Here is a 12,721-nt window from a genome sequence, read left to right on the forward strand (position 1 = left end):
TCTCTTCCCTCCTCTCTCTTTCTTCCCCCCCTTTCCTCTCCCCTCTCTCTTTCTTCCCCCTTTCTTCCCTTTTCTTCCCATTTATAGAACCACCATCCTTTCTGAAGAAGATCGATCCATCTTATTTACTGACCCCAGGTGACTCTGCACGCCTTCAATGCAAAATTAAAGGGTCTCCTGAAATCCAGGTTACTTGGTTCAAGAACAATAAGGAAATCCGTGAAAGCAACACACACAGGATGTCCTTTGTCAATTCTGTGGCTGTGTTAGATATTTTGGAGATGAAAGTTGATGACAGTGGGAGCTACTCATGTGAAGCTCTAAACGAGGTTGGAAGTGACAGCTGCACCACTGAAGTTCTTGTCAAAGGTCTGTTCTTCTTGCTGCTGCTGGTCTACTCTTGAGAAAAATGTTCTCTTCCTTTTTTTTTTTTTTTTTTTTTTTTTTTTTTTTTTCCCCCCTGCATGGGTGACTAATTCTTTCTCACTGCTTTTATAGAGCCTCCATCTTTCATCCGAACACTTGAACCAGCAGAGGTAGTGAAGGGAACAAACACCGTTCTTCAGTGTGAGGTTGCTGGCACTGGACCATTTGAGATTAGCTGGTACAAAGACAAGAAACAGATTCGCAGTAGTAAAAAATACAGATTGACCTCTCAGAAAGCTGTTATTTCTCTAGAGGTGTCCTCATTTAATAGTGCAGATGTCGGTGAATACGAGTGTGTGATAGCTAATGAAGTCGGGAAGTGCATATGCAGTGCAACATACGTCTTGAAAGGTCAGTAGGAGAGAGAAAACTCCACTTACTGAAGGGATTGGCAAGAACCTCTCATTTCTTAAAACATCTTTTCTTTGGATTTGTGGGTGGGGAGGGAGAATATCTTCTGCTCTTAAAATCCCTTGTATAACTTAACTCTTATCTGGCATCAAACCTGTGAATTTGAAGGACATGGAGCTTAAAGGGCCATGCATTAGCTCCCAGCTGGGGAATGCAGCTCTTCTCCTTACCTGCTCTTTAGCTGAATTATGCCATGTACTGCACATACTTTCTCATAAAACTATCTTTAAGCAGGAGATTTCATGGCATGGTGTGGCAGCATATGAGCATTTCTTCTTATCTCTTTTCTTTGAACCAGAACCACCATCTTTTGTTAAGAAAATTGAAAATGTGACAGCTCTGTCTGGAGACAGTATTACATTACAGGCTGTGGTGAAAGGGTCAGAGCCTATTTCTGTGATGTGGATGAAGGGCAAAGACATTATTCAAGATGATAACAAAGTGAGAGTGACATTTGAACATGGTCTAGCAACACTGCAAATTACCGGTGTCCAGCTGAGCTCTGGTGGCAAATACACCTGTGTGGCTGAGAATGATGCAGGAAGTCAGTCCTGCTTTGGTGAACTAGTAGTAAAAGGTCAGTGGAGTAGTGCTATGATCCCCACATTGTCTTCTATCTGAGAGGAAGAGCAATTTCCTTTTGTCCTTAACACCAGTTGTTTAATTCTGTTGTAGAACCTGCCAAAATAATTGAAAAATCCGAAATGATCCAGGTAACAGCAGGGGAACCAGCCATTTTGGAGTACACGGTCACAGGCACTCCAGATCTAAAAACCAAATGGTTCAAAGATGGAAGGCCACTACCTGCCAGCAAAAAATATAGGATCAGCTTTAAAAATAACACTGCCCAGCTCAAGTTTTATGCCACTGAAATGCAGGATAGTGGCGAGTACACCTTTGAGATATCCAATGATGTGGGCATCAGCTCTTGTACTACCAGCTTCACTGTGCTAGGTTGGTACTGACTCTTTGCAAAGCACCCTGCTACTCTGCTCTGAGCCCAAGAAAGCCAGAAGCAGAACTGCATGCCTGTTTTGCTCATGTGTTGGTTTCTTTCATTTTTTTTCCACTCTCAACAGATCGCACTCTCCCTCCCTTCTTTACTAAACCACTGAAGAATATTGACAGCATCATTAGTGCCTCATGCCACCTAGACTGCAAAATTTCAGGCTCTCTTCCAATGACCATCTCCTGGTTTAAGCAGGATACCGAGATCACTTCAAGTGCCAAGTACACAATGCATTTTGCAGAAGGCTCTGCGTCTTTGGAAATAAAACACCTAGATGCAAGTGATGCTGGGGTCTACATTTGCAGAGCCACAAACTCTGCTGGTAGCAAAGACAGCAGTAGCACTTTGTTTGTAAAAGGTTTGGCAATTTGTTTCACATTTCTTGGAGTTTTACTTCGCACATGATAATAGTTTTCTTCCCCAAAGTGCAGGATATGTGTCTTACTCTTGTCAATTATTTCCTTTCAACACAATCTAGAGCCACCCAGCTTCACTGTAGAACCAGAATCCCAAGATGTACTACCTGCGTCAACTGTACGTTTCAAAGGCACGTTTAAAGGCACAACACCACTGATGGTGAAATGGTTTAAAGATGACACTGAGCTGGTGACAGGAGGAGCCTGCTACATCATGACAGAAGCTTTAGCAAGTTACTTGGAGCTTTACGCAGTCAAACCAACAGACTCAGGAAAATACACCTGCAAAGTCTCCAATGTAGCTGGTTCAGTAACGTGCAGTGCAAACTTGTTTGTAAAAGGTTTGCGTTCTTACTGTCTTTTAAACTTTCAGCTGCTGGATTGACCCAGTGGTACTCTTTCTCACCTTCTTTGTCCTGAACGCTCTTCTTAAACCCACAGAACCTGCTGCCTTCAAGGAGAAGCTAGAGCCAACCTATCTGGTAAAGAAAGGTGGATATGCTGAGCTGACCTGTGAAGTCACTGGTACTCCTGAGATTAAAATCATATGGTTCAAGGATGACAGAGAGCTCAAAGAGAGTGACAAATACAGGATGTCTTTTGAAAAATCTTTGGCAATACTCCATCTTACAGAGGTTGAAACTGAAGACAGTGGGGAATACATCTGCGAGGCCAAAAATGATGCTGGAAAAGATATTTGCAGTAGCATTGTTACAATCAAAGGTGTGTGTGACATCCAGCTACTCAGTTTTTCTCTTGAAACTGTGTGGTTTTACAGGCTTCAAAAGTATGGCTTATACAAACTGCACTCTCTCTTTTGCACTGTAGAGTCACCTTATTTTAGCAAGGAGTTTCAATCCATGGAAGTCTTGAAGGATTCTGATGTGGTTTTGGAGTGTGAGGTCCTTGGCACACCTCCCTTTGATGTGTTTTGGTTGAAAGATGATAAACCCGTGCGGAGCAGTAAGAAGCACAGAATAAGCATTGAAAAATCTTTGATTAGACTCCACATTTTCAGGTTTGATGCTTCTGATGTTGGCGAGTATCAGTGTAGAGTAACAAACGATGTTGGGAGCTGCCTCTGCAGTTCGGAGGTCACACTGAAAGGTTAGTGTAAGGTGCAGAACGCTAGTAGCATGCTCTTATCCCAGTGTGGTTTCTGTGCCACACTGTCATACACCAGACCCATACTTACATAGCCACTTTCTTCCTGCCAGAGCCTCCACAGTTCTTGAAGAGGATAGAGAACATTAGTTCCCTTCGAGGGGGCACGGTCGTGTTTCAGGCTGCTATTAAAGGCTCCTTGCCCATCACTGTGTCTTGGCTGAAAGACAATGATGAAGTGATTGAAGACAACAATATCAAAATGACCTTTGTGAACAATGTTGCCACTCTTCTGGTGAGGTCTATTGAATTGAAACATGATGGGAAATATTTCTGTCAGGCTAAAAATGAGGCAGGAATTCAGAGGTGTTCTGCTCTGCTGACTGTTAAAGGTTGGTCCTACCCTGAGGGCTTGCAGTGATCTCAGACATCTCCCTTGTGATTTTTACAGATGCCATTAACACTCTATCTCCTTTTTTACAACAGAACCTGCTACAGTTGTGGACAAGGCTGTGTCAATAGATGTGACTGAGGGAGACCCAGCAACCTTGCAGTGTAAATTTTCGGGAACAAAAGATATTACAGCAAAATGGTTCAAAGATGGCAAAGAACTGACATTAGGCCCAAAATATAAGATCAGTGTTACAGATACTGTCTCAGTCCTGAAGGTGCTTCATGCAGAAAAGAAAGATAGTGGGGAATACATTTTTGAGGTTCACAATGATGTTGGGAGCAGTAGCTGTTCTGCCAGCATTAATGTCCTAGGTGTGTATGGGCTGTCTTTTATCGGTTTTTTTTACATACAAAATCTTTCCTCCTGAGCTGATATTTGCCACAATCAAGGTTGAATTTCATTCTTTGTCTTTTTACTCTGTCTTGTACAGATCTCATTATACCACCTAAATTCACCAAAAAGCTCAAGAAAATGGACAGCATTAAGGGGTCTTTTGTCCACCTGGAGTGCATAGTGTCTGGTTCACATCCTATAAGTATCCAGTGGTACAAGGATGGCCAAGAAATAACAGCAAGTGAAAAGCACAAATACTCTTTCCATGATAATACTGCGTTTCTAGAAATCAATAAACTGGAAGGCACAGACAGTGGCTCATATACCTGTGAAGCAACAAATAAGGCAGGAAGCAACCAGTGCAGTGGGTTCTTAACAGTCAAAGGTGTGAGCTCCTTCTTTGTCTTGTGTTAGGTCTTCCATTCATAATTTTGGAATTCTCCTGTCTGAGTAATCCTCTTTCTTCCTTTTCACATGTTATAGAACCACCATTTTTTGTGGAAAAACCCCAGTCCCAAGAGGTTGTGCCCAATGCTAGGGTGCAGTTCAAAGCACTGGTAAAAGGCTCTACTCCTCTGCAGATAAAGTGGTTTAAAGACAGCCAGGAGCTCCTCTCTGGAGCAAATCGATCTGTCTGGAAGGATGACACATCTAGTGTACTGGAGCTCTTCTCAGCTAGGACATCTGACTCTGGGAACTACACTTGTCAGATAAGCAATGATGTGGGGACTGCAACTTGCAAAGCAGCTCTGTTTGTAAAAGGTGTGCAACTCAATGTTCTTCTCATCTTTGTGGTCCTGATTTTTCTGTGCAATTTGGGGGGAGGGGGCAGGAAACTCTTGTATTTCTTTAAGCCACCTTGAATCTTACAAAGCCTCACCTTTTCTGTCCATCTTCTAGAGCCCCCCAGATTTATTCAGATGCCAACTTCTGTAGTAGCTTTACGTGAAGGACAGTCTACCACTTTCGAGTGCCAGGTAGTAGGCACACCAGAGATCCACATCACATGGTACCTGGATGGAAATGAAGTGACTGACCAAGCTAAGTACGGCATCTCCTTCATAGATGGTTTAGCCACTTTGAAAGTCACTCAGGCCAGAGTGTCAGATAGTGGGATTTTTGTTTGTGAAGCCCACAATGATGCAGGTAGTGAGAGCTGCAGCATCGAACTTAAAGTAAAAGGTTGGTTTGAACATCTTGTCATCATCCAGCTATGCTACATAGCTGGTGTGATGGAGTAGGGGAGACTTCTTGTCCCCTCAAAACTTATTCAAGGTTACTATCTATTTTTCCCTCATTGTTCTTTGTAGAGCCTCCAACATTTGTTCGAGAGTTGAGGCCCACTGAGGTGGTGAAAGGTTTGGAGGCCACACTTGAGTGTGAAGTGACTGGTACTCCTCCATTTGAGGTGAAGTGGCTGAAGAATAATAAGGAGATGTTCAGCAGCAAGAAATACGCCATCTCCACCAAAGAATCATTATTTGCTCTTAATGTGACTAACTGTGATGTCTCAGATGTTGGTGAATATCAGTGTATTATATCAAATGAAGGTGGGAGCTGTTCTTGCAGCACAAGGCTTAGCTTGAAAGGTCAGTCCTCTAGAAAGCATATTCCAAACATCACATCTCCTAGCTAAATTTTAGTGACCAGGATGATTTTATATGATCTCTCTTTCCCCTCTTCTCTTTCCGTGACTTGTCTTCCAAACGTCAAACAAAACTTCACACCACAGAACCACCATCCTTCATCAAGAAGCTGGAGAACGTCACTAGCATTTTGAAAGGTACTGCATTCTTCCAGTGTGTCATAGCAGGCGCTCAACCCTTATCTGTGTCATGGATAAAAGATGAGAAAATACTGGAAGACGATGAGCACCACCAGATTACCTTTGAGAACAGTGTGGCCACACTGCAACTTACCAATGTTGAACTCAGACACAGAGGGAGATACACCTGCCAGGCAAAGAATGAGTCTGGTGTGGAGAAGTGCTTTGCTTTGCTTTTTGTACAAGGTGTGTACAAGGTGTGAGCCTTCAAGCTCATCTTTGAATAGTACTTGGAAAGTTGGTCCCCTATCTGTGTAGCTAACTGCCATTTTTATACACTTTATACCTCAGAGCCTGCACGGATCATAGAAAAGGCTAAATCACTTAAAGTCACTGACAGAGACCCCGTGACTTTGGAATGTACTGTGGCTGGGACACCAGAGCTCCGTATAAGATGGTACAAAGATGGCAAACAGCTTCTGCCTAGTAGATACTACACAATGAGCTTTGAAAACAATGTGGCCAGTTTCAGGATTGAGCCTGTATCAAAGGAGGACAGTGGTACATACAGTTTTAAGGTTGAAAATGACTTCGGAAGTAGCACCTGTGAAGCTGTTCTGACTGTGCTAGGTTTGTATTGTCATTTGGCAAGTACACCCATCCAGCAAGGAGGGAATGAAAAAATAATCTCTGCTTGTGAAAGACAGGCAAGAAGGTAACCAGTGTGTTTTTGCCGTTTTTTGTGTTGGGCAGATCAATCAATTCCTCCTGCATTTATCAAAAAGCTGACCAAAAAGGATACAATTTTGGGATCGTCTATCCAAATGGAGTGCAAAGTTTCTGGGTCACTCCCCATTACAGCAAAATGGTTTCAGGATGGAAAAGAAATAACTGACAGTGCAAAATATAGAAGCCTGTGCCATGAGAACACTGTGTCACTCGAAATTGCTAATCTAGAGCTGTCAGACAGTGCAAATTACACATGCAGTGTCTCTAATGTTGCCGGGAACGATTCTTGCAGTGCTGTCCTGACTGTGAAAGGTTTGAAACTCTTTTACTACTACTTCTTATTTGTGATAGATGCTGGGAAAAATACCTGAAATCTTATGCTAACATAACACTCTTATACCTCTTAATCTTAATACTGAAAACTTGGTCTCCATGCTTACCTCACTAATTTTCTTCAATCTTAGACATTTCTCATGCAACTGAACATTTCTTTTTCTTGAAAACTGCAGAGCCACCAAGCTTCTTAGTAAAACCTGAAAGCCAGCAAGCCATCCCAGATTCCACAGTGGAGTTTAAGGCCACACTAACAGGAACACCACCCTTTACAATAAAGTGGTTCAAAGAAGATTTACAACTTGTATCTGGTCCAGCTTGTTTCATTGGGATTGAAGGGTCAACTGGGTTCTTAACCCTCTATTCGGTGGATGCTTCTAGGAGTGGGCACTACACTTGCCACATTTCAAATGACGTTGGCAGTGACTCTTGCACTACAACATTGATGGTAACAGGTGTGCACTCTTTCTTGTTGTGTTGCAGTCTTTTAATCTATTTCTTTTCCTTTCCTTTTGCCAAGCCCATCTCAGTGATTTTTAATACACAGGCAAGTGAATTCCCTACCCTGGGTTTGCAACCCACAGTTGTTTGACTCTTTTCCCAGCTCTTTTCTTTCCAATATTAATTCAGACCTTCCTGACCCCACTTTTCTGGTTTTTTAGAACCACCCAAGTTTGCTAAGAAGCTAGAGGCGGCAAAAGTAGTCAAGCAGGGTGACTCAGCCCGGCTTGAGTGCAAAGTAAGTGGATCTCCAGAGATGAAAGTAGTGTGGTTCAGAAATGACCATGAAATTGTTGCCAGTGAAAAATTCCGGACATCATTCATTGACTCTGTGGCTGTGCTTGAAATGAATCATCTCAGTACTGATGAAAGCGGTGACTACATCTGTGAAGCTCACAATCCTGCCGGCAAGGCCAGCTGTAGCACTAAAGTCACAGTGAAAGGTTAGCTGTCCTCTTGTTCTCTAACTGCATCCTATTTTTGCCTGGTGGTTTTATCCCTTTAAAGTCCACAGGAACATGAGATTAATTTCTTTTTTCAGGACTGCCTTTTTTTTTCATGTCATATTTGTTTTTCGATGTCCCCTCACCCCCTCTGCCAGGGCCTGAGCAAGAGAGATGTTGTTCTTAATACAGATAAGTCCTAAGCTAGGTGTTCCCCAGTTCTATGATTGTCAACATGCAAGACAGATCATAATGGGAAAAGGTATATCAAGGAGCTGAAATATGAAGAAAACAAACAGACCCGAACTCATCAGTGTCAGTTTTACACCCTGTATTTTAGACTACTACTAGCTAAATGAGACCTGTACCCTCTCTACCAGGGGTCACCCCTCTGTTTACCTTTTCTACAGAGGAGATAGGAACTCTGAATGATAACCTAACTGCAAGATCATTTCATAATGTGCCCAGAAAATGAGAATATCCTTGTCCATTCTGTTGATTTTTCTCAGCAATCTCATTGTGTAGAAGTCGGTATCAGTAAACTGTTGGTCAAGTAGCACCAGACTCCTTTCTAAAAATGTTCCTTTCTTCCCTCGTTAGAACCTCCTGTCTTTAGCAGGAAGCCCTCACCAGTAGACATGCTGAAAGGAACTGAGGTTAGCCTGGAATGTGAGATTTCAGGAACACCACCATTTGATGTTACCTGGTACAAAGACAGGAGACAAGTCCGCAGTAGTAAGAAGTATAAGGTTACAGCCAAAAACTACCATACAAGCGTTCGCATTCTTAATGTTGAAGCTGCAGATGTTGGTGAATATCAGTGTAAAGCACAGAACGACGTAGGAAGTGACATTTGTTTTTGCACTGTGAAGCTGAAAGGTAAAGTATTGGCATATACACCTTCTGCAGTGCTTTCAATGGCACTGTATTGCTCTTCTTTACATAGACACTGTATTTACTTTAATTGCATATTTTTTCTTCAGAACCACCAAAATTTTTGACTAAAATAAACAGCATGACTGTTGTGGTTGGTGAACCAGTAGAGTTACAAGCAAGAGTGGAGGGCTCCCAGCCAATTTCTGTGAAGTGGCTTAAAGACAAAGAGGAAGTTATTAGAGAAAGTGAAAACACGAAGATCACATTCGTGGAAAACATTGCAACTTTACAACTTGAGCGCACAGAATCAAGCAATGCTGGAAAATACATCTGTCAGATCAGAAATGATGCTGGAAGTCGCGAGTGCATGGCTACCTTAACTATTCTAGGTTGGTAAAAAGCACAAGTTCATAAAAGATTTTTTTCAAAGTTAGGAACTTGGCTGTTTAGTATCAGCTGTATGCTTCGCTTGGGTCCCTGAGTTGAAAATAATCAAGACAGATAATCCTTGTGTCCCCAAGAAGCAGTAGTCAGGTTCCCTATTTCCAGTTGTCCAGGGATAGAGGTGAAAGGAACCACGGGCTTCTACACTGTGATGGCATCCAGTTGACTGGGTTTCTAAGTCATGTCTTCTACTCATGCCTGCTTGGAGAGGGATAGACAGTTAAATTTTTCTCCTAGGAGTCTAAAAATGTTTTTACTTCATCTTGAAGAGCACCTGAAATCTCCAGGGTAGAATAAAGGGTGGAAAAAACCAGCTGAAAAAATTCCCCAGCCCAACAAACTGAGATATCCCTAGTATCAAATGTGTAAGCTCCATCTTATAGTGCTATAACACTTACAGCTAGTGCTAATCAGATCCTGTTTTCACCATACATGTTACCTGTCTCTCCTTCCAGAGCCTGCAGTGGTTGTAGAGAAAGCAGAGCCAATGAGAGTTACTGTAGGAGACGCCTGTACTTTGGAGTGCAAAGTGGCAGGCACACCAGAGCTTTCCACTGGGTGGTTCAAGGATGGCAAAGAGCTGACCAACAGCCAAAAATACAGAATTACTTTCCTCAATAAAGTATCTACACTTAAAATTATGGATGCAGAAAAGGAAGATGGTGGATTGTACACTTTTGCAGTGCAGAACGACGTGGGGAAAAGCAGTTGCACAGCATCAGTTGATGTTTTAGGTTGGTTGGGTTGCATCTCTTTCTTTCTTTCAGTCATGTTCTCTTTCCTTTCTTCTATTCCTTCCCTCCTTTTCTCTCTAACCATAGATTTATTATGTTTTCTTATGCAGATCGAATAATTCCTCCTTCTTTCACAAGAAAACTAAAGGAAACCCCTTCTATCCTGGGTTCCTCAGCATTGCTGGAATGCAAAGTGTCCGGTTCACCTCCTATTTCTGTTGCCTGGTTCCAAAATGGAGTTAAGTTAGTCAATGGGGAAAAACATCAAATCTCTTTTTCAGATAACCTATGTATTTTAGAAGTGAATTCACTGAGTGACTCAGATACTGGAACTTATACCTGCAAAGCTACCAATATAGCTGGTTCAGATGAATGCAGTGCTGTATTGACCGTACAAGGTCAGTATATGATGGTCAGGAAGCTCTCTGAGCTATTCTTTTCTCTTTCTCTCTTGAATTTGCCTATGGTCTTTTGTAAACATACTTGGCGAAAATTATTAACTGCAAAATAAAGGTTTTGTTCTTTATCTTCTATAGGGGATGCCTAGGGTTATGCTGTAGCAACGTGTCTTATCTCTTTCTCTCTTGTGTGTCTAGAACCACCTTCTTTTGAGAGGACACCAGAGCCTCTGGATGTCTTGCCAGGCACAAGCATCACTTTTACATGTGTTATCAGAGGAACCCCTCCTTTTAAGGTGAACTGGTTTAGAGGGGCCAATGAGCTTGTGCCAGGGGACAAATGCAATATCTACTTGGAGGACTCCATTGTGGAGCTTGAGCTATTTGATGTAACTCCTCTACAAAGTGGAGAGTACACTTGTCTAGTGACTAATGATGCTGGCAGGGCAAATTGTACAACACACCTTACAGTAAAAGGTTTGTAAAAATTGTGTCTCTATTTACCTCAAAATATTGTTTCCTTCCTCCATTTGTTCTGCTGTGCTCAACATTTGTGACTTCTTACTCTTCATTAGAACCAGCTGTCTTTGTGAAGAAACTGAGCGATCAGTATGTGGAGCCTGGCAAGCCCATCATCCTGGAGGGCACTTACACAGGCAGCCTGCCCATCTCTGTGACATGGAAGAAGAATGGCCAAACCATCACTCAATCTCAGAAGTGTAGCATCACCACGACAGAGAAATCCTGCATCCTGGAAATCCTTGACAGCACCAAAGAAGATGCAGGAGAATACACTTGCCATGTTGAAAATGAGGCAGGAAGAGATGTTTGTGAGGCTGTAGTCTCTACCCTAGGTGTGTGCCACCTTTGCTTCTTTTTCTTGCCTATTCTTTCAAGTGTATGCTTTCCAAGGCCTGTCACTGTAATGAGCCTATCTAATTGCTTCTCTTTTTTAGAACCTCCCTATTTTGTTACACACTTGGAACCTCTTGAGGTGTCAGTTGGGGATTATACAACATTGCAATGCCACGTTGCTGGAACACCAGAAATCACTGTGTCTTGGTACAAAGGTGATACAAAGCTCAGGTCTACTCCCGAGTACAAAGTGTTCTTTAAAGACAATGTTGCTACACTTATTTTCAACAAAGTGGTTAGCAATGACAGTGGAGAATATATCTGCAAGGCAGAAAACAGTGTAGGAACTGCATCTACAAAGGCTCTCTTAACAGTTCAAGGTGATGATTTTATATTAGCTTGCTACAAATGCTTTTGCTCTTGCAAAACTATAAAAAAAAAAATTCTTCCTGGGGCATATTTATCCTTTACTTGCTTTATTCTAGAGCGCAAACGACCACCTTCCTTTGCAAGAAAATTAAAGGACATCGAGCACCCTGTTGGTTTACCCCTTAAATTTATGTGTCGTCTCAATGGCTCAGAACCCATTACTGTGACCTGGCATAAAGATGGTGTGCTGCTAAGCGAGGACCACAGTGTGCACATATCCTTTGTAGATAACGTTGCAGTGCTACAACTGGCACGAACCGAAATGAATCATACCGGGCAGTACTCCTGCACAGCCACCAATGCTGTGGGCACTGCCACCTCAAGTGCTAGGCTCACAGTGGCAGGTGCGTTGGCTTACAAAACTTTTGCCTGGATCACAGGCTTCTCCTTCCTATTTCATGCATGCAGTGTGTTGGATTAGCTTTTTCATGAGGTATGAGTATTACACTGTTTTCTTGTGTTTCTAGAACCCAAGCAAGCACCTGTCTTTGATATCAAACCAGAATCTATTGATGTGCCTTTTGGAGAAAGTGCTGACTTTGAATGCCATGTTACTGGAGCCCAGCCAATACACATCACCTGGTCCAAGGATGGTCGGGAGATCCGAACTGGAGGAAACTTCAATATTACGTTTGTAGCCAACACAGCTCATCTTCGAGTGCTCAGAGTGGGTAAAGGAGACTCTGGCCAATATACTTGCCAAGCTAGTAATGAAGCTGGGAAAGACTTTTGCTCAGCCCAGCTCAGTGTCAAAGGTATTAAGTCACCTTCATTTATGTGTTTTCTTTTTCTTGGGCAAAGGGACCTCTTTGTTACTGATTCTCATCTTCCACCATTTCCAGTTTGGAAATATGTAGAAAGTAGTTTTCCAGAAAGCAGACATATACCATATGATGACCTCCTGCTATCATACTGCATGAAAGTAAAAGCCTTGTGTGCCTGCAAGATCTCCAAAAGGAAAGGTCTCCTTGTGAAGCTGTTTGTATGGAGACCTGCACTCACCCTCCTTTTTACTTTGTCACTAGTGCTTAAACTATATTCAGATATAGCAATTACTATAT

The 12,721-nt window shown here is 42.4% G+C and overlaps 1 protein-coding gene across 1 annotated transcript in view; it reads left to right on the forward strand.

Annotated features, from left to right (window-relative positions):
* Nucleotides 1–87: 87 nt before the first annotated feature.
* The window catches only part of LOC104528787 (titin-like), a gene marked incomplete at both ends in the record, with an annotated part of 66,347 nt that continues 53,713 nt past the window's right edge, over nucleotides 88–12,721 (forward strand). The window contains 28 exons of the mRNA XM_029086181.1: nucleotides 88–369; nucleotides 499–777; nucleotides 1,136–1,414; nucleotides 1,513–1,791; nucleotides 1,917–2,204; nucleotides 2,325–2,603; nucleotides 2,704–2,985; nucleotides 3,091–3,369; nucleotides 3,480–3,758; nucleotides 3,853–4,131; nucleotides 4,251–4,538; nucleotides 4,637–4,915; nucleotides 5,054–5,335; nucleotides 5,464–5,742; nucleotides 5,886–6,164; nucleotides 6,270–6,548; nucleotides 6,672–6,959; nucleotides 7,157–7,435; nucleotides 7,643–7,924; nucleotides 8,525–8,803; nucleotides 8,908–9,189; nucleotides 9,700–9,978; nucleotides 10,089–10,376; nucleotides 10,575–10,853; nucleotides 10,952–11,230; nucleotides 11,333–11,611; nucleotides 11,717–12,004; nucleotides 12,128–12,415. Of these exons, the coding sequence (XP_028942014.1) occupies nucleotides 88–369; nucleotides 499–777; nucleotides 1,136–1,414; nucleotides 1,513–1,791; nucleotides 1,917–2,204; nucleotides 2,325–2,603; nucleotides 2,704–2,985; nucleotides 3,091–3,369; nucleotides 3,480–3,758; nucleotides 3,853–4,131; nucleotides 4,251–4,538; nucleotides 4,637–4,915; nucleotides 5,054–5,335; nucleotides 5,464–5,742; nucleotides 5,886–6,164; nucleotides 6,270–6,548; nucleotides 6,672–6,959; nucleotides 7,157–7,435; nucleotides 7,643–7,924; nucleotides 8,525–8,803; nucleotides 8,908–9,189; nucleotides 9,700–9,978; nucleotides 10,089–10,376; nucleotides 10,575–10,853; nucleotides 10,952–11,230; nucleotides 11,333–11,611; nucleotides 11,717–12,004; nucleotides 12,128–12,415 (7,881 nt within the window). The remainder of the gene's footprint in view (nucleotides 370–498; nucleotides 778–1,135; nucleotides 1,415–1,512; nucleotides 1,792–1,916; nucleotides 2,205–2,324; nucleotides 2,604–2,703; nucleotides 2,986–3,090; nucleotides 3,370–3,479; nucleotides 3,759–3,852; nucleotides 4,132–4,250; nucleotides 4,539–4,636; nucleotides 4,916–5,053; nucleotides 5,336–5,463; nucleotides 5,743–5,885; nucleotides 6,165–6,269; nucleotides 6,549–6,671; nucleotides 6,960–7,156; nucleotides 7,436–7,642; nucleotides 7,925–8,524; nucleotides 8,804–8,907; nucleotides 9,190–9,699; nucleotides 9,979–10,088; nucleotides 10,377–10,574; nucleotides 10,854–10,951; nucleotides 11,231–11,332; nucleotides 11,612–11,716; nucleotides 12,005–12,127; nucleotides 12,416–12,721) is intronic.

The sequence above is a fragment of the Antrostomus carolinensis genome, unplaced genomic scaffold (genome assembly GCF_000700745.2).
Source record: "Antrostomus carolinensis isolate BGI_N321 unplaced genomic scaffold, ASM70074v2 scaffold47277, whole genome shotgun sequence".
NCBI classification, from domain to species: Eukaryota; Metazoa; Chordata; class Aves; order Caprimulgiformes; family Caprimulgidae; genus Antrostomus; species Antrostomus carolinensis.